The sequence below is a fragment of the Hesperophylax consimilis genome, chromosome 18 (assembly GCF_061612785.1).
Source record: "Hesperophylax consimilis isolate HC1 chromosome 18, BYU_Hcon_1.0, whole genome shotgun sequence".
Taxonomy (NCBI): Eukaryota; Metazoa; Arthropoda; class Insecta; order Trichoptera; family Limnephilidae; genus Hesperophylax; species Hesperophylax consimilis.
In genome coordinates, this window is record NC_142853.1 from 1,887,300 (window position 1) to 1,909,910 (window position 22,611).

The window sequence follows — 22,611 nt, forward strand, 5'->3', positions numbered from 1 at the left end:
TTCTTTTTTATTTAACATCCTTTAAAAATTTGTTTTACTTTTCCTAAGTTAGAGAAGTAAATTTCGTAAATTAGATTCTCACGTATGCACGTTTCTGACTGTTTTTTGTCTACGCTTTGCCACACTTTAAATTGACGTTTAGGAATAAATCAATTTAATGAAGTGCTCAGTGAGTACCAAAACCGAAAACTGCAAAACTTAGGAAAATTTGCGATTTTTACTAGTGTTTCAAATCACCTCTGAGGAATTTAACAGAAAATCAGCAACTATTTGTATTAAGTTATTGGTCAAGACTAACTAATTATTCGAAATTCTGTTCTTTAGATCAATTTAATCCAACAACAGATCGATTAATTGCTCATACGCACGACCTTTCCCAATGTTGTTGATTCATGCGTAGTATTAGTCGACTAATGTAATAATATCATTACGTTAAAACTGCTGCACACTGAAAACCATTTCGGTCTAAATAACGTATAAAATATTATTTTAGTTGTGGTCAATTTAAATTCATCGATGGCGTAACCGAATTCAGTTCCAAGATTCAAGTTTACAATAATTTCTTATGAACTTCAGATGTTTTTCCCTGTATCTTTTTTCTAAGGTTTTGCTTTTATGAATCACCGATGATTCTAGGAAGATATTTGGGGCTATCTATTAATGGCATACTTATTCATTATTACTAAATAAATAGTCATGACTCTAATGAAACATACTAGTTTCAGTGTCAGCGGGCAGCGTGCGTGGATGAAGGTTATATGTTACAAAATCAAACAAAGTTACCGGTAAATAATTTACGTCAAAATGATTATTAAAGGTCATACCATATCTGCGATTATTGCAAAAAGAAGAGTTTTTGTTGTAAAATTGTACCATTACACTTTTATTTTGCTTTAAAAAATCCCTTTTGTTTCGACATATTATTTTCGTCTCCTGCCTTCAGTTCACTTGTCGAAATTTTGACGGCTATTTCGAAATATGCCTTTGCGTGGTACGTGCCTTCTTCCAAGGTTTGTTCATTAGGACCGGGTTATGCAGAGAACTGTGGGCTGGCGCAGCCAATGATTTTAACCGCAACGGTTCATACAATCTGGAGACTGAATCAAGAACTATTATACAAGATAAGAAAACGTTTCATTGTACTCATTTTGGTATGTAAGGTTTTCCATTAGATAGGGTTTGGTTTTGGCGAGGTTAAAGAATTTGTTCTTTTTCAAATTCCGTCCCTTTTAGGTTATTCGTATATTATTTATTTTTCTTCGACGTAACAAATTCTTATCGCTTGTTGTTTTTTAGCTGTATGATATTATTTATTGTTAGTGATTGCTTTTTATAGTGTTGTTGTCTAGAAGTTATCAGCTACGAAGTCATAAATACTATAGCTGTTTTTATGTTGGCATTTGCGCCACAAACACGTGTTTGTGTTATGAAACATCAAGTACCGGAACTATTAATATATTCCACTATTATGTACAGTGAACTCTGAATTGATTTGTCGATTTTTCCGAGAACTAGTATCGTGGCCAATTTATCAATCAAAATTTCTACACACTTATTCAATTCAACTTATTATTCGTAAATAATATTGTCATTTTTCTTGTGTTATTTGGAATGCTATAATTTATTTATTTTGACCGGTTTTGTTTTCTTTTTATAGCACACTACGTCTATACAGTTATGATTTTCAGTGCGGTCTACAGTATTATTATATGCCGACGTCGCTAGCAACCGCCCAAGAGTCCCAACTGCTCCCACACCTCTGGTGCCATTGAGACTATGACTGAACTGAAGGAAGTGGGAGGGAAAGGAGATGGGGAATAGGAAGGTGGGGATACCTGGCTATTCAGATATGATAAGCAAACACGGCCAAAGCCATTTCAAGCAACGTTTCAATTCTGAATGGTGGTCTTACACCAGGGCGATACTGAGAAAGTCTTTCACTCTGGAACGTGCCGCAAATATACTTTATATCAAAATGCGATATACACAAATCAATCAAATAAAATTTTCTTGCGCACGTCGCTATTTGAACCCGCTACCTCCAGCTTGCTAGTCGATAGCCTTACCCCTCGATCACGGAGACCGTCGAAATATTGTAAAGATAATACATATAAATGACAATAATATCTACAATACCTGTATTTACACTTCCAGTGATTTCTGTAGGCGGTTCAGCCAATTTAATATAATTTTTTGTGGAATAACTAAAGTTGAAATCATTCTCACTTTTTGCTTAGTTAGTTTGGTCGTATAGCCACGGCAAATCGTTAATCTAACATTTTTTACATAGGAAATGAAGTCAGAATCATAGCGCAGTTTATGAATACTTTCCATGTTTAATCGTTCTTCATTTACGGTTCAAAACGCAATTTACAATCATTCCAATGCGTGGGAATCGAATCTGCGTTCATGGTGTGTGTATTGATGGGGTGTATATCTGCCATTAGCATAACCTGGCCCTGTAAAGGCACAGCAGTTTCCCCGGTCCCGTGAACCGTGAACGACTGCAGCGCCGACTCACTAGTGTTTATACACGCGAGTATCATTCGCTGGCCTTTATGCCATTGTTTCTGACCCGCGTGATGAGTGTGTTCCATCGTGTCGCGTGTCGGTCAGAATAAAAGGATTCGCGATATGTTTCCTCATCTCTCCACCAGCGCAACAACGCCGATGTCCACGTAAAGTCACACCGCTGAGAGATCCGTTACTTCTACTTATTCAACATAAACGATTTTTTTTTTGGATAACCAACCTTTTTAGTATTTACAAGGTATAGTGAAATATCTATAATTATTACCCATGAGACGTTTTCACTGTATGTTTTGTGAAAAACAAAAAAGAGTTACGAGCCTATGGGGTTGGAATGATGGGAGAGAGGAAAAGAGACAAAAAGGAAAGGGTGATGGATCTAGTCTGTGTTGTGTGTATGTTATTTATATTTTGGGTTTGAACAAGTGCGGTGCTGTATTAAATAGATCTAATTCACTATATGAAGCGCGGTGAATGGAAGTGTTTTGTTATAAGTTCGTGTTGCAGTGATGGATGTTTTATGTGGGGTTTTGTCTGGTTTGTCTGATGGGCACTCTTAATTGGATTCTTTGAAGTAGTTCCGGGCATTCTATCATAGATGTGGTTATTTTTTGTAAGAATATTACGTCTGCTGAATTTCTACGACTTTCTAGTGTATAATGTAATCCCGAAAAACGCGATAAATAGTGGCAGGACCATATAACTTTGTCTGCAATCTCAGTCAACATCAGCATCATACCTTACGTATGTCGTTTTATAAATTAGGCAGTTAAACTATGTCTACAATGTTAACGCTCGTCTTCTCGATCTAGTGTTTTCCAATTCTTCTTCTGTAAAAGTATCCGCATCTGCTGAAGATATTCTCCCAATCGACAAGTATCACCCTCCTTTAACGATCGAATGCTACAGTTCAAAAATAGAAAAAAATCCATCTCCATCAACAAAATTAAACTTTTTCAAAGCTGATTTTAAGCAAATCACAAATCTTCTATTGTCTACTGACTGGAACTTTCTTGACTTTGAAGAAAACCTAAATGTAATGGTAGACAAATTTTACTTAATTTTAAATAATGCAATTGAATTGTTTGTACCCGTCACTAAAATCACTGTGCACAACTACCCAAAATGGTTTAGCAACGACCTTATTAAAATAATTAGAGACAAAAAAATTGCTCATAAAGTTTATAAATCGTCACGTGATCCTAAAGATTATGTTAAATTTTGTGAACTAAGAAAGACAACTAAAAATATGTCCAAGTTATGTTACAAAAGGTGTATCGAAAACTGCGAAGAATTGGCAGCAGCTAATCCTCAGAATATTTATAAATTTGCGAACATGCTCAGTAATAATGACTCTAGTATTCCGTCAAACATGTACTTAGATAATAAAATGGCCGATACCCCCCAAGAAGTCGTCAATCTGTTTGCTGAATTTTTCAGCAAAGTCTATGATACTGCAAACAACTCTCCATTATTCGATACAACTACAGCTAACAGTGACAACAAGATCGATTTTAGCCAATGTATATTCAAAGAAAGCGATATTAGAACTAAATTAAAATCCCTTGATATTAATAAATCGGCTGGTCCCGATAACATTCCTCCAATTTTCTTATCAAAATGCTTATCAGTTTTAACATTACCTCTAACTAAACTTTTTAACTTGTCTCTAAAAATTGGTACCTTTCCACAAAAATGGAAAACCAGTTTTCTATTTCCAATCTTTAAGAAAGGAAATAGATCAGATATCTCTAACTATAGACCTATATGTATCCAATCGTCAATCCCTAAACTATTTGAATCTGCTCTGCTTTCTAAACTCTCGCCTGAGATTAACAAAGTTATTTCACATCGTCAACATGGTTTCATGGCAAAAAGATCTACTTTTACAAACTTGATGATCTATCAGGAATACCTATTTAATACAATGCAAAAGCGTCTTCAAACAGACGTAGTGTATACTGACTTTAGTAAGGCATTCGACAAAGTCTCACATAAAATTCTCATACATAAACTTAGTGCCCTTGGAATAACAGGGAATATTTTGAGATGGTTTGAGAGTTATCTGCATAAAAGAAAAATATGTGTTAAACTCAACTCACACTATTCACACCAGTTCGAAGTCTTTACCGGCGTCCCACAGGGGTCTCATTTAGGACCAGTACTATTTTTATTGTTTATCAATGATATAACTACGGTTTTTGATGGAGTCATGATTCTCTTATTTGCAGATGATCTCAAAATTTATAAAACCATTACAAATATTCATGACTGTTACGTACTACAATTTAATCTTGTGAGGCTACAAGAGTGGTGCACCCACAATGAACTATTTCTCAATATTGATAAATGTCAAACGATAACTTTTTCCCGAATCAAAAATCCCATTACGCATCAATATAGCATCAACAACATTTTCCTAAAAAGAGTTGAGAATATTAAGGATCTTGGTATTATTTTTGACAGGCAACTAACATTTGTTCCTCATATAAACGAAATAACCAACAAGGCCATGAAATGTTTGGGTTTTATATTAAGGACAACGAAAGATTTTAAATTAATAAATTCCTTCAAACTGCTATTCACTGGTTTAGTTAGAAGTAATCTAGAGTATAACTCAACAATCTGGTCTCCATTTTATAAGATTCACCAATTAAAAATTGAAAGAGTGCAACATAAATTTCTGCGATTTATTAATTATAAATTAGGAATTCCAAACGAATATCTTAATTACACTTTCCTCATGAACTTACTAAATTTAACCGATTTATCATTGAGACGCACAGTGTGCGACTTAGTATCTCTTTTCAAAATTTCGAATGGCAGACTGGACGCCATTGATTTGACGAGTCTTATATCGCTCCGTGTACCTACGCGCGACACTCGACAGACCGCTCTATATAATGTTCCCATATCTGCTAACAATTATTTTCAAAACTCACCTATTCAAAGACTTCACATACTCGGTAATAAGTATAGCTCAATTGATGTTTATCATCACCAATCAGTATACAAACTAAAATACAGTATACTAGAATGTTTGTAACAGATTCATAATTTTTTTTCAAACGCATATTTTATTGTTTCATTAACTAAGCATTGTTTTGTAAAATTCCCAATCGGGCAAAATAAAGATTGATGATTACAAAGATGGTTTACAACAAACTGTAGTGTTTATCTTTATAATAATAATAACAAACTTACTTGTCTTGTGTGTATTACCTACTTACATTATTGTACTCTTGTAACTACACTATATTTATATAAACTTATCGAACTCATTGTCCAAATTCCAATAACACCGTAACTATATACTTGAATTGTATCTACTTAACTACCTACCTATATCTGTTATATTTTTCTCAAGTTTATGTATTAGTTTAACCTATGTTCTGTAAAATATTCAACCGACGTACTTTGTACAATAAACTTTGCTTGCTTATGTTTATAAAATAATAACACCATAACAATAACCCTACACATTGTTATGTAAGTTCATACTCAATTTATTATGCTATGTAATTAAAATATTTTATAATGCTACTGAACAACAAAACCCATAACATGTATATGTAAAAGCCTTCTAGGCGTTAATAAAATAAAATAAATAAATAAATAAATAAATGAAAAAAAAAACAACTGGTGAAATTGTAGCCGAACTTATTAATTCATGTCTTAGGAATAAAATGATAAACGAATACGCGCTGAGAGTGGATTAGTATCATGTGGACAAATGGGAACAAATACTAGAGTTAATATTGATTCAGATGGTATCACTGGTTGAACACTGGTTGAATGCGCTCCAAAATATGCCTTAAACTATTGTAGTTTGCAGTGTATTAGTATATATATGTACCGTAGAAAGTTCAGGCTCGGAAACGAGCTTGGCGCCACAAATATAATTCCGTGAAGGGAAACCGACGTCTGCTGATGAAATTGGGTGAAATCTCTTATCTCTCGACAGCTACAGTAACAGAGACTTCTGCTCTCTTCCGTGTCCTGGCAGCTCTGAACGTCTGAACTCTGAACAACTGAACATTTCACTTCAACAAACGTGGGTTGTCTCTTGTATGCGTCTATTGTAATCAAATTCAGATTGGCCCTCTGTATGTTGTGTTGTAATATTTTATTACCACATCTCTTAGCATTAGCAGTAGGATGTGTTATTCAGAATGAGCTATTTTTGCTCCATTTACGCTTTTTAAACCGTTAAAACAATTTCCCTTTTTAGTGAGATTTGAACACCAATTGGGTTTTCATGAGGTTTACCAATGTTCGTTCTATTAGATACTCTATTGTCCTGCGTGTAACAATCGAGGACTATTTATAGCGTGTTCCTTGTGTATGTAATACTTCAAACAGATAGTAAAGTTGATTTAGTCGTGTTTGTAAAGGATGTTTCTTTTGCTGGTTTCTTTACAGACACGGCTGAACTGGTGGCGCCAACGTTTGATTTATCTACTAGCTCATTACTTTCTCCCGCAATTAAAAACATCGATTCAACCTATATCAAAATGTTGATAAGTAATAGCCGCAGTCGATTCTACGGTTTGATACAACGTACCTCTGTGTATTTACATTCATTTTTCAGTAACTTTCTCGCATGTTAGTAATTTTTCTGTGACGTTAAAAAACACTGGTCGATCTATCGCCTCTTCTCCAGTTGACCTTTCACATATATCGCAACTCTATTTGATTTATTCTTTTTATATGTTTACCTGTGTATTTTCTTAGAATGGCGCGTTTATACAATTTACCTTTGGTATTATGTGTAGCTTACTCAAAAACCTGTCCAAAATAAGAAAATTCTTGGAAAATATCTTGCTTTTAATAATAATATGTATATAAGCGAGTCGTTAAAATAGTTAAAAATGCTATCGGTCGTTAACATATGATTTATTACAATTTGTAACAAGAAGCTGTGTGATTTATGTACGTTTATTGCGTTAATATCACGTTTGAACCATAATCTTCTCCTACAGATACAAACCTACAACATTTTGTCTGAAACTTACTTACTAATAAAATACTATTAAAATGCTGTTTGGAATTGGAACACGAATTGAATGAATACGAATATTATGAATAAAGATAATTTATATAACGAATACGAGTTGTGAAGTTTATGAACAATATTTTTTTGTGCGAGTGCTCTTATCTGAGTTGATAACACGTCGTTTTTTATCGAGTTTAAATATTAATGTTTCCTGTATTTCAAGTAAAAACACATAATATATTATTTTTATATTCTGGTACAAACGGATTCGGAAAAATGATGCACGATTATGCAGAATACAGCGGCGTGTTTAGTGTACCTAAACACGGAGCGCTTCCATTGTTGCGGTCATCGGAAATGCGTAATCTAGGCATAGAGAAAGAGAGCTATTATGTCAATCACTTCGTTTTCTCTCTGTGTAATTCGTCTATTGTGTGTGATACATTCTCTATCACCTCCTCCCTCAAACTGGGGGCCATTGGCTGTATTGCCTGAACTGTCTGGATTATCTGCTTTGCTAGGATTTCCAAGGACATTTTTGAAAAATGTTTATTGCTAATTTATTACGAATAAATTAACAGGTCTCCTGATAAACTTTTAGTAAATTACGAATATTTTATCACGATGTCGGAACACGTGTTCATGAAAATCGTATAGACATCGTAACACGTGCATTCAGCTTGATAATATATCGTGACGAAATGCGAAAATTTTCAGATCAGCCTCGCAATCCCGCTTTTAACCAGGTTACCAATCATTTAAACAGTTTCTTAATAAATTAGCAACAATAATAATAATCTTGGGATGATTTGTATAGCGCCGTTTTTGTGCAAAATCACCTCAAGGGCGCTGTACAAATATATAATATATTTCTACAATTAACTATGTTATTACTATAGGCTAGTCAAACTATTATCAATGTATGTTAACAGATTGAATCCACCGGTTCGTCGATCACCAATACAAAGCTGTATTTACAATGCATTTGATTGATGAACGTGATGCTCGAATGTACATTCTATATACTCTGTGTATTTTTCCCCGTATAGTTCGTCTATTTTCCCAGGATTTGAAAGATTATTATTAACAGCAGCCTATGTCATCTGTGGGGATGCCGCGTGGATTCCATATGTTCTATCTTGAGATGGTTTAGCTGGATTGTCTGTCTGGATAGTCTGTCTGGATTATCTGTCTGGATTATCTGTCTGGATTGACTGGATTTCCTGAAGTGCGTGCAGTGATGGTTTCTTGTCCATTGTTCTCGCGTTGGCACAATTGTCCGATTGTCTCAAATACTCTCCGAATATGGTTTTAGAAAGTCCGGCCCGCGTTTTGACTATTTTCGTGTGACACACGCGGCTCAAAGGCGGGGAAAGTCTCCGACGTCACTTTTTTATTTTATTTAGAAAGGTAGGGCTGGAGCTGGTCCGACGGCACCTAGGTCAACTTGGCCTATGTGGCCCGTGTGGGTTCACCGAGACTCCTGGCGAGAAGTCACAAGTCAGTAACGCGGGCGGTAGAAATTTGCAAAGCCAGTTGGCACCGTTGGCTGTTTGAACAGGTTGTCAGGTGTTTGTTTTCTTTCTTTCTAGTTTATTGTTTGATGAGCTCTGTTTCGAAAACAGAAACAATTCTACAGCCGATATCCACTTGTGTTGTATTTATACGGGCTTTCAACCAACGCAGTATTAATTGTTTGATGTTTGATTGTTTCAGAACCAAGGAGTATGTAACGACCAGAGCCAACACATGGCCCTAGCCCGGGCCCGCTCCCTCGGGGGCGCCGGCACCTCCCCGCCCACAGGCCCGCCCTCGCCCTGCAACCTTCGGCAGGCGCTGGAGCGCGCCTCGCAGCTGCTGCTGCACCGCCGCCTTGAGCGCGCCGCCTCCGAACCCGCCCAGCTGCAGCCGCAACAGCAGCCGCCCAACGCATCGCGCTATAAGACCGAGCTGTGCCGACCCTTCGAGGAGGCCGGCTCCTGCAAGTACGGCGACAAGTGCCAGTTCGCGCACGGCTACCGCGAGCTGCGCAACCTGCAGAGGCATCCCAAGTACAAGACAGAGCTGTGCCGCACCTACCACTCGGTGGGCTTCTGCCCCTACGGGCCGCGATGCCACTTCGTGCACAACGCTGACGAGGCGCGCTGTCGCCCCTCTCTGCCCCCGAGCCCTGGCAGCTCCTCGCTGTCCAACTCGCCCGCGGACTCCGTGTCCTCGTTCTTCCCCTCCACCCCCCCGCTGTCCCCGCGCACCAGCCCGCCCCCCTCCCCCGAGGAGGCCCGCCTGCCGGTCTTCAACAGGATGTCCAGCACCATCATGGCCTTCGGGGACATGGCCCTAGCCTAGAGACTGGGCCTGGAGCCCCACAGAGACGAACGCGTTGATTCCATTTGTGCGAGATCTGGCGGGATCGGGGAAACCCCGCCCGAGGAGACATTCACTATTTATACGAGAGCAATTCTACAAACTAATATGTACATAACCACAGTGCTTATACTGAGTGACGAGAGGCGGGCGATTCCATCTGAATCCTCGCCTTCTCTACTATTCCTCTGACACCTCCTCGCCTCGCTAAGGTGTCCTCGATCCCCGCCATTTGTGATCGATTCGATGTGATAAATTGCCGCCGACCGGGGCCCGATTCGCCAACCCTACGAACACCGACTCCCAGAGGGAACTCAGAGACGCGGCGAAGCGCTTTCACCGTTTAACAGATGACAGAGCGTTGGCGAATCGAGCCTCTGCAGCGGTGGCAGATTCTTTGTAATTATTTTTTTATTGAACATTCGCTGTGTTGTTTTGCAAAGTTAGACTATTTATTGAGCGTAATTATTGTGATTGGCGAAACAAACTGTTGGTATAAATGAGCATGTTCCGTGCGGAATCCGGCGAGGATGAGATCCTGTGAAGCGAACGGCGTTACGACGGGCGACTAATAATACCTACATCGATCTCGCAGAGCAATGATACGCGTAGTCTAGCTATAGAGCTACTGTACTCTGTAGTCTCAGAGGGAATGTGGTGGCGGACGGCGGTACCGGACAGTCACAGTCCTGGTGAAGGCTCGCAGCGCGACCACTAGTCACTAGTCACTAGTACTAGTCCAGCCGACCGGACCCTGCCAACACCATACTCTCCTCGCCTCTTCTTGACAGATCCGATGATGTATCCATCGATCAACTTTATTTTTATTTTCTCCCATATAACGTTCTTTTCAGTTAACGTTCTTGTAAATATTTTCGCGTGAATCAACTGAGAGTTCCTTACAGCCAATGCTATAACATAATGTAAAAAAAATCACACATTTAATTATTTTTTAATTATTACCTATCTCGTAGTTAAGGTTAGAATTATGAATGAACATATTTAACGAAATTTACTTAAACTTAAAAAAGGTACTGCTCGACGTTTTTTCTTATTTAATTATTATTAATATGAAAGTTTTATGTTTTATTATCGTTTCGTTTGATCGTGAGCAGTACCTATTTCACCCGCTGACGCCATTCGCTTCTCAACGAACTGTGTGACTTAGACGGTAAGGGCTGTACTGTGGTAACTTGTGCCCTATAGACTATGGGGCACAGGCCATGAGCCCCCCCTCGCTAGAGCCCCGGGCTGGTGTATCTGAAATCTTTACATATGAAATCAACGCATTCGCTGGCGATTGGCCCGCACCGGCCCCCATACAACTTTACTGACTTGGCCTATATTCCAACAGGGCCGGTAAGAGGCAACATTCATTTTGTTAATAGATCATTCACATTTTTTATCTTACTGATTTGTGGTATTTATATTATTTAAAAATGTTTTCTTTTTTATCTTTTTTTAATTATTAACTTTTATTACGCGATAGTGTTCTGTATGACACGTTTAGGTTAAATAATTTATGATTTTTAATTTTAAAAATAAAATACACAATGTTAACTTAACTCAATGAACGGACTTATACCGTGCCTTATTAAGGAAACCTGATGCCTTATTATATATATACCTAGCCTTATCTTTCATAAGTTTACATTAAAATTGAACCATGCTAAACTAAACTTATTCACATTATTGTATTTCGAGGTAAATATTATAGATTTAATAAATACTGTTTTCATCTCCTTTGTAATCTGCCATGTGCAGAGGGAGTTTACTTTTGTCTCTTATATATAATGTATAAAAATAAAATAAAAATAATTAATTGTGCAAATACAATAATTTTGTATGTCTTCCAATGAATAAAAAATATATAAATTTCCAAAAGCACATTAAAAATATTACGTTTTATCTATTTTTATATGATAAAGTTTTTTTAAAAGATAAATAATTATTCTATTGAAAATTAAAAACATAGAATCCAAAATCTTCCATTGATTAATAAGTCAAGGCGACTACACTCCGGGCCAGACCCGACCTATCAATAGTACCGATCACTTCTTGTTATCATCACATGTTAATATTAGCACCAACTACAACACACACTCTATATCAGAACTGTAAGCATCTTTATACCCATCGCTCTGAGAAGTGCGTCGCCTTGATAGTTATAGTTTTATTCTCTATTGCAAATCATGTCTTGCAGCGTTTAGTTTTATTATTGTCATTCGAAGCTTTAGACGCGATGGAAGGAGTAGATTATACATATAAGAGGTCGTTCGCAAATCAATGCTTCAGAATTAGTCTGAACACTGGCCCTTCAGTCCTCACTTATTGCCCGCTGGGACCCTACCACAAAATTATAACCAATATTCAAAAAATAATTCTTCGTAACGTTCAAATTGATATTTAATGTAGTGATCCTTGAGTCTGCAAATATCTTGAATTGCTTGAAGATTTATGTAAATAATTGCCAAGTCTTTCTTGAATGAACATTTAAATGGCAAAACCTGTTTGTGTCAAGGCAGTAATAACAAGTAATATTGTTTTCCCAGCTTTTGCTTGGTTTTGTTGGTCAATCGGCATTCAGGATTCAGAGTTCATTCCCAGACGGAGACGGGAATGGTTGCGGTTGGCATTACTTATAGACGCTTAAACACATATTTATTTTAAATTATAACGTTCACGCAATTCTCCATGGTCTTAAGTATGATTATTCAACGGTCTACTAGAACTCTTCTATCGGTTTACAGACGTTGTTTCATTGAAGGTAGACAGACCACCGCCACTAAACTATAAATCATCACTTGCCTTCAGTTCACTCAACTTCAGCCTCGCACCTTTTCAACACATTATTTTTGTATTTATTATCTTTAATTTTAAATTATGATTTTGCCTTTTCAAGTGTAAATGGCACTTTTTGTATATTTTAATTTAATTAAAAATAAATGCATTTTGAAGAATGAAATCATTTATAAATATGTATCGAGTGATATCGGTTACGTCTTATGGATCCTGATGTTAAATTATTTATTTAATTATTCCCTTTATTTTATTATTTCAAATGATTTATATTAAAAGAGAAACTCGCGAGGAGACGGGCGCACCGGGAGATATGTAATTAATTACATTAAGATTTGATTTATTTATTTATTATTTATTAATAATTCAACATTGATCTTCTATTTCTGCCAAGATACTAAAAGAATATTCTCATAGACTAAAAATAACATAGACTATTTATTACATTATTCTCTTATAAATAATTATTGCAGGTTTTTCTCGCTTTTTCGACAATAATTTATCTTCCGGAGTATTTTGATAAAATAAATATTCCATAGTTTGTGATATTTTTGATAAGAACGGGATTATCTGATAACGTTCGTAGCAACAGCAAAATAACCCAATTTTCCCAGTTACTTCTTCAGAATACGTTACTTTGAACAAATACACTAAATCTCAATCTTATAACACAGATTTAACATTACAAAAGCTGCAATTGAATTTATCTAGTTCCATAAAAGACTATATTTATTATTTAACTGATGTAAATTATAATTAATTTATTTGAATATTGATTGTTCCCGGAGCGCGTCTCACGTCTCACGCCTGTTATCCCCACATTTGAGCCGACGAAATGTGCCAGTGCTGTCGAATGTGATTATACTAAACATGTAAATATTGTGAGTGATTCATGGTGTGGAATATGATGAGATGTTTGTTAATATTAATTATAAAGATATCTGTTTTTTTACTACATGGTGATGCTCTGTAATTTTTTGTACTTGAAATAAATTTTACGAAAATGATTTTTCTTTATTTTCTTAGTTGAACTGCTTCTTGCTTTTATACCCCGCGCAGTCGGGTTTTTAGTTTTATTTCACGGATATGTTGTTCGAGAGTTTGGGAAGTTTGTGATTTAACTAAGGGAAAGTTCTTAATTGTTTATTTATTGATTGCTTGGAGACTAAGTAGACCACTCTGATGTTGGACGGACATCGTTGTGTTATGGCGTAATTGGGGTTTACTGAATTTCATTCGCCGTATGCATAATTTTGTTTATATTCGTATCTGCTAGACTTAACCGTTAAATTGTCCAAATATTCTCGTAATATGCCAATCTCTGTTCTCCAGCAAAGTTAATTTATCTTATTTCGGTTAACCTTTTCGTATTTCGTTCCACGGGACCAATTAATTTAATATATTTTGTTTGATAACATTATTATTTCGTTTATGTAACGTCCCATATAAGCTAAATATGCGAATACCAATTTTGGTTTACAAAATATATCGTCAGTCAGTTTTCTATTTGAGGTGATAAATATTATATTATTTTATACTATTTAATTTTTGTAATTTTATTTATACGTTTAGTTGTATGGTAATGATTTTTGATAATTCTGGTATCTCATGTTTTTTTTCTGAAGTTTCATGAATAAAAGACAAAATGTGTTTAATTTAAATTATTGTTTCATTTTGTTAATATGATCCCTCAAAACAGACAAATGCGAAAGAAACAGCTGAGGCATGTAACTGAAGAAAAAATACCTCACGTATATAATAAGTAGGTACTGCTGATTTATTAAAATCCTCTTAAAAACGTGATGGCACGCCATTTCCCAACAAAATACCAGTTAATTCAGAATATATCGGAATACGTGTTTTCGCAGCTGCGCTTGTTCTAGTAAATATATTGTCGAAATGCGAAAATATTAGAATTTTTATGAACGCTTGTTCCGACATCTTCATAACACATTCGTGTTTCACTGATATTTTGTTGGAAAATCTGCCAGTTTATTACTTAAATGCCTGCAGTCCCGTTTTCAACAGGAATACGAATAAATTCGCAATATTTTATATGAGTTAGTTTTCTCCGTGCAGTCTGCTGCAATCCTGGTCTTTAATTCCTAAAACTCGGTCCACGCTGAGGTTATCCAGCTAGCAGCTAGTCGATGGCATCTGGTGTCACTTGGTTCTGTTCAGCACAGATGCGGCTCCAGGGAACTTACGAAGGGGACATTCGTCTACAATGTGTTCTGTTGATTGAATATACCCAAATTCACACAGTAGGATACTTTCACTACGAATACCACCGTTGAAACATTTTTATTTATACATTACACAAAATACTAATTTCAGTTGTCTGTGACAGGAGGCCGTAAGGAAAATAATTTCGCCCATGGCTTACGTCATCTTTAGGGATGCTGTTTGGAGGGTCTTTTCGAGGAAATAAAGGAGATGTTGTTCTGAGAAGGAAACTGGTATTAGCGGTGGGTAGTAATGTGAGGTTAGTGTGTCCAGGAGTGACGAACGTATGAATCCATTTCTCTCACTGCAGTGCAGGGCGATGGGTGGAGAGGTCAAGGGGTATTTCTCAACCAGTGTGTAGGTGGTCAAAACCTAGGCAAACCTCACCCCATGATCCCGGGCACCCTGCTAAGTCGCCAAACGTATCGAACCACTTGGGGTGATATAATATGGCAGATTTATTTATTTATTATTGGATAATTTGTATAGCGCCGCTTTTGTGAGATATCACCTCAGGGGCGCTTTACAGTTGATGCAGGTATTACAGAAAATATAAATATTACAAAAATAGAGTGAAGTTAAGTTAAGTAAAATGAAGTAAAGGAACAGGTGACACGAAGATAGAAGATGGAGACTCTGCAGCAAGAATCCCAGGTGGTGAAGAAACTGGTCCAGCTGCTGCAGCGAAAGAGTCCACCGCGTCCACCAACAGTGCCAGCACGAGGTTCGTCATCCGTCCAGGTATGTGTCTGCTGCTAATAAAGCGCTGACACACTATCCTCTCACAGATACCAGACCTTGGCAGCACCGCTGTGACGTTCTACGAAGATAGAAGATGGAGACTCTGCAGCAAGAATCCTAAGTGGTGAAGGAACTGGACCAGCTGCTGCAGTAAGAGAGTCCACCGCGTCCAACAACAGCGTCCAGGTATGTATCTGCAGCTAATAAAGCGCTGACACCTCACATAGATAAGAGACCCTGGCAGCACCGCTGTGACGTTTGTCAAGTCCATCTTTTATCTCCATGTAATCCTGTTCCTGGTAATTGTTGAAGTGGTGCATTCTGTCCGCAATAAACGGTTGGGTAATAAATTGCCCTGGGCTTAGTAAAAAACTTGCCAGTGTCCAAGCTTGCCCAGTTTCCGAGAATTTTGTTGAAAACATCTGGAGTGCATTTACCGGTCGCCGTTCGTTTCGAAAGTCCGATATTTTTGAGCAAATTTCAGAATATTCACTTTAAAACACTGCACTCAAATCACATATTATAAAGTTCTAATAATTATTAAGTTTATTTTTATTTAAGTTCAAATGTTGATGGATTGATTTTAAAAATAATTTCAAAGGGATGTTGCCTCATTTCCCTTGAAAATACTAAAAAAACACAAAGCGGTTGGAGGAAGCGTTAGGACGCGTCCTGCTGCCACGAAGGGCGCTACAATATTATAATACAGATGTGTTGGTTATCCAATAAATGGTTCCCGGGGCGGCGGTACCCGTACCCGCCTCTTAAATTGTGAAAGATTTAGACGTAACGCCAACACAGCCGATTTCACGAAGGATTTAATACTACGTTATCTTTAAGTTCATTTGCCTATGAAGGTAGTTTCTGGTCTGCATATAATCCCATATAAGCCTTAATAATGTTGATAAGGGAACGATGATAAATATTTACTGTTTGTTTTCCTTGGTACTTTGAATCAATAAAATAAAGAAGGAAGGACAAAAATAATTTAATAAAATATACGCAGTTTATCTATGAGAGCGTTTTTGAATACAATTTTAATATGTAAATTCAAGTTGAGGTCATCTCCTAATGTCACCAACTCCAATGAGAGGCCACCGAAAGCAAACATGAGGCTAGACAACGTGGTTTATTAGCTTGTAAAGTGGTAGGTATGTTTACTAAACCTAGGCCAGGTGTGGCGAACCTTTTTGGGCCCGCGTGCCAAAAATCCTTAAAAATTATTTCTAGATTGTGTGGCGTGCCCAAGCTGTAAAAAAAATTAACCAAATAGATAATATAAAAATAGTTTTTTTTTTAAAATTTTATTCATAAGCTTAAAAATTGCAATAGAGTTTCATAAAAATAAAGTCATAATCAATAAATGTACATATTAGTTATTTATCAATGAGATTTTTGCTGTTGTACATTCGATGACAAATTTTTAATATCTGGATCATATTTCGTCACTTTTAGTAACACACACGACCAACTGGATTCATCAGTCATTCTCGTTCTTGAATCACATTTTATGAAATTCATTTCTGAAAATAATGACTCACAAGCATATGTAGAAGAGAAAATTGATAATATTGCTCTCGCTAGTTTTTTTTAATCGCTAAAGATTTCTGGAATGGATTTCCAAGTTCTCATTATTTCTTCTTCTGCATTTTTATTATTTATTTATTTATTTTCACATATACGGCACAACATGTGCCATTCACATACTAAATTACAGAGAATAGTACAGCAACATAAGGAATGCAACAAAATAAATGTAAGTATAACGGTATAATCAGTAAATAGTAGTAAGGTTAAAAGTATGAAAAAAGAGACATAAATAAAATATAAGTAGCAATCTGTAGTATAGTATTAAGTCAAAGTAAGACATTATATGTAATAATCTACAATAAAGTAGTATAAGCAATAATGAAGTGCTTATAAAATGTCTGAAAGGCAATAAGAGTTTGTAAAAAATAAAATAAAATTTTTTAGAAAGGTATAAACTATTAGAAAATGAAAAGAATAAAATATATACTATTATAATATGAGAAGGAAACAAAAATAATAATAAATAATAAACTAATAAATGTAAATAAAAGTAATAAAGTAAATTATGTTCGTTAATCGGTCGCTTTCAATTATTTCCAAATCATTTCTCAAATCAACAAATTTTTTTTCCGTAGCGAACTCGATTGGAATTCGATAAATTTCATTTCAAATATTTGAAAATAAAAGAAGAATATGAACGATTGTTCAGATATTTTTGAAACAACTGGTCAAATCAAAAAAAAATATTTTTTAAACTTAAAAATTATAAAAAATAAAATTGAACTTGGAAATCGTTAGTGTGCCATCCAAATGATTAAACGTGCCACCTCGGGCACGCGTGCCCTAGGTTCGCCACACCTGACCTAGGCTATCTAGTACCTATAAACTCCTATCGGCCCTGAGAGCTGTCGACGACTCTAGAATAGTTAATCTTTCGTTAATGAAACGTTTACGCTTAGTTCGGATGAAGTACACTGTACAACTACAGTTTACAATACCTTATGCCTATTACATACGGGAAATGAACCTCCAATACTGTGCAGATAGTTGATGTTTCTACTGTGGGCGGTGGGTGATTCAAGCCATGACAAAAATAGCCTCCACAAAAACCACAAAGGTTCTTGACATCATCTGTGGGCGCATATGATGAATTAAAGCCTTTATTTATGTATATTATATTCACCTCAAGTACATAGTAAATTTTAGATTTTTAAACTCATTCGCAAAGTTACAATCAGCTAATAATCCTCAAAAATACTAATTTCGGTTGTCTGTGCTTGAAATTTTAAGTTTTTCTGCGTGAAAATTTTCACGTTCAATGAACACAAAATTGCTTTGAAGAATTCAGACAAGCTATAAAGTACGTAATCTATAAACAACATTATATTTTTACAGACAATTATTATTTTAATTAACGTTTTAAATATTGGAAACTGATTATTTAATTTATTAATTATAAACCCCTTGATGGGCTTTTAAATGCCATCTGTCAAGCATTCAAACTATCACGTGGTATTTCACGGGTCTGCACTAATTATTTACTAAATCTGATCAGTCAATGTACTGTAACTCCCAGTAGCTTCAAGATCTATCTATCTCTAAAACCTACCAGCCGTTAATATTTCATCCACTGCATATTAGCAAAATATATGCTCGAACAGGAGAAGCGAAGTAAAAAATAATGAATACGTATAAGAATTGGATGGAGGATATTTAAAATCAGCTACGCATAAAAATTACCATTTTGAAAGAGCAAGGGGAAGGTACCCTTTATTACAATTTATCAACGAATTTTAGATTATCTAGATCAGAGGTTCCCAAACTTTTTTGACCAATTGCCAAAAATATTTTTTCCGTAAACCCCACTGCCTGCCGAATATTGAATTTTCCTAAAACTATTAACGTCCCATGTGATAATCATTTATTTTTTTCTTAAAAAGATTCCCTTCCCTTGCCTGTCCAACAACCGGGTGGTGGTATATTTCCTCTGTATTTACACTGTACCGCCCTTGTGAGGTATCACACCAAATGAAAATGAAGCAGGATAAGCAACGGGAATTTCTTTCTGTAGCTAGCCCTACAGAACTGCCCCTTAAGTTCTTTGTCAGTGCTTATTTCGGTGAGTTCTTTTTGTCACATGATATCCGATTCTTCAACATTCCATTTCTATAGTCAAAATTTCCTCAAACTTAGTTTTGAAGTCTGTGTGAAGTACATTTAAATGTTGAACGTCATTATTACTCTGGAAGTTTTTCAAAAACAAGTTGGGGAACTAGGAAAATTTGCGGCTTCCGATGTGTAATGTTTTGCTTTAATATATTAATTCTGACGAGAAAAAGAACGTAGACACATTTTATATTCCTCAATAAATAATTTTACGAAATATAAAAATATCAAATAAGTAATTTCTCAGTCTATTATTACTATTACGTAAACTGTGTTATTTGTGTTAGGTGTATTGTGTCATTTACAGAACTCCTAAATGTCGACTTGAAGTAAACGGGGGTCCGCTTGTATGTACCCCCATTTGAATCTCGTGGACCCAAATTTTTTTTTCGCTGACAGAGACCCCCAAAAAGCCGATATAGACCCCTAGGGATCCATATAGACCACTTTGGGAACCTCTGATCTACACGGATAAAAATCAGCATTGATAATTTATTAAGAATAAGTTCAAATTATTGGTTATCCGATTAAAAACGGTATTGCAGGCACTTAACGAACGAATTGATAAGATTTCCTTATAAACTTTTAGTAAAATACGAATGCATTATCACTATATCGGAACATGTGTTCATAATATACACATTTGCATTTCGTCATTGTATATTATCCATACAAATGCAGGTGAATGAAGACGTGATCCGATGTATTAGGAATTTACTAAAAGTTTATCAGAAAACGGCCTGCAATCCCGTTTTTAATATTTTAGTCATTTTTCTCGAATACTAAGATCTGATTAGTTACGTAGTTTTGAATGCGAGTTCCGCTGTATATCTCAACTGCTCACAACCCTCACCGAGGCTGACGGTAGTGGAGGAGGGAATGGAGATTGGGAAGAGGAAGGTGGGGAAGTACCTGGCTATTTAGTTCTGGTCACCAAACACGGCTAAAGCCATTTCAAGCACCGTTTCGAATCTTAATAGTAATCATTTACCAGAGAGATACTGAAAGTACCACTCTGGAAAGTGCAAATACAATCGAATAACGATTAAACTCTTGAAATGACATCAGAAGGTGCGGGTTCAATTCCCCTCGGCGGTATTTATTTTTACTCAGGAGATATTTTCAATTTGTATGGATATTTCTGGCGAATAATTATTGCTTATAATAAATTGTTAACTTAAAATCCGCAACAGTAGAAAACTCGGCATACATAAATAAATAAACTGAAAATATGTATTATCCTATGGATTAAAACTTTCAAGAGGATTGTGAAATATCCCCACACTGTAGTTAATTTCTCCTTTCATTATTTCAGAGTAATAATCGAAGTTATTTCTTCGGCAATATTAACCTCATTATCAAATTAATAATTTTCTATATTATCATGTAACAACAAATGCAATAATTGAAAGTTTTTCTGATCTTTGATCTGTATATAACGATAAAATATAAGGAGGTCAGACGGCATCACAATCGTTTTAAAATAATATTCGTTTGTGACGTTTGGCAAGGAAATTAAAATCGTCACATTAGATTTTATTATTAAATGATTAAGGTTTAATTTTCTCGCGTTTCGTCAGCTTAAGTGATTTTGGGTTATGAAATACGTGCGTGTTGACAAAACTCGACGTTTCTCCATAGAATAACTACATAAATATGGCGGAAGTCTTTTGACGCATGATAATTATTTTGATTCTATGGCTTAAAATATGATTTTTCTTATCGTAATCCACATAATGCCTTGTTTAACTACACAGGTGGTGACATCCCTAGCATGATAATTATTGATGGCAAGAATGACGAAGGAGGGAAAAGAGACATAGAAAATGAAGGTTGTAAGTCACTTGCTATAATAATAATATGACAATATCTCAGGGGCGCTTTACAGTTGATGCAGGTATTACAAAAAATATAAATACATATTACAAAAATAAAGTGAAATTAAGTTAAGTAAAATGAAGTACAGGAACAGGTGACACGAAGATAGAAGATGGAAACCTAGGTGGTAAAGAAACTGGACCAGCTGCTGCAGCGAGAGAGTCCACCGCGTCCACCAACAGTGCCAGCACGAGGTTCGTCATCCGTCGAGGTATGTGTCTACTGCTAATAAAGCGCTGACACCTCACATAGACGTTCGGCGAGTCCATCCTGGTGATTATTGAAGCAGTGCATTCTGCCCGCAATAAAAGACGACGGTCGGGATAATAAATTACCCTGGGCTTAGCTTACTTACACTTGCTAGACCCTTCAGAGTTTCTGATAATTCCGTTGAAAAAATCTGGGGTGCATTTACCGATCGACGTTCGTTTCGAATGTAGAATATTTTGAGCAAAATATCTAAATATTCACTTTTAACACACTGCACTCAAATCACATATTATAAAGTTCTAATAAATGGTTGATAAGTTTATTTAAAATTTTGATTGATTGATTTTAAAATAATTTCAAAGGGATGTTGCTTCATTTCCCTTGAAAATACAAAAAAAAAACACAAAGCGGTTGACGCTTAGGACGCGTTAGGACGCGTCCGGCTACCACGAAGGGCGCTACACTACATATAATATATTTCTAGAATGCTCTATCTATTTACTAACTATAGACTAAACAAACTATGATCACTGGTAGAGCTTGATCTATGAGCTTGAGCTATGATCACTGGTAGAGATTGTTAATATTAATTTTAGTTGTAAGTTGCTAAATATGTAAATACTCGTATATATGTCGTTAAGATGGTAGTTATAGGCCTTAGTCGTAAGTCACTAGATATAAGTCTTAGAGATATGTCAGTAGTTCTAGTATTAACTATTTAAGAAATATATTTGTACAGCGCCCTTGAGGTGATTTCTCACGAAAACGGCGCTATATAAATTAGCCAAATATTATTATTATTATTATTAGAGCGGTGCCCCGGCAAGGCAAGGGTCCTGGGTACAAGTCCTAGATGTAACCGTATCTTTTTCTGATTTTCAGATTGTCATTTAGGAATCGCTAATATTGTCGTCAATAATGAAACTATTATAAACTTATGGCTAACAGATTGCATCCACCGGTTCGTGGTTCACTAATTCAAGACTGTCTTTCGGAGTCAAGGAGCATATTCCTTCCTCTCTTCTTCTCTGGAACAAGATAAGGAGGGTATACTTTTGTTCTTCCATATTGGAGTGCCGCCAGTCTGGATGTTAATTTAATTAATCAGACAAAAAACAAGAAGTAAAGTGAAGTGAATATTATTTCGATCCATAAATTAATGTAAACCCTAG

General features: G+C 36.0%; 1 protein-coding gene across 1 annotated transcript in view; it reads left to right on the forward strand.

Annotated features, from left to right (window-relative positions):
- The window catches only part of Tis11 (Tis11 zinc finger protein), a 61,379-nt gene extending 47,989 nt beyond the window's left edge, over window positions 1-13,390 (forward strand). The window contains exon 2 of the mRNA XM_089642386.1: window positions 9,242-13,390. Coding sequence (XP_089498512.1) covers window positions 9,242-9,871 — 630 coding nt within the window. The 3' untranslated portion in view covers window positions 9,872-13,390. The remainder of the gene's footprint in view (window positions 1-9,241) is intronic.
- Window positions 13,391-22,611: the final 9,221 nt, after the last annotated feature.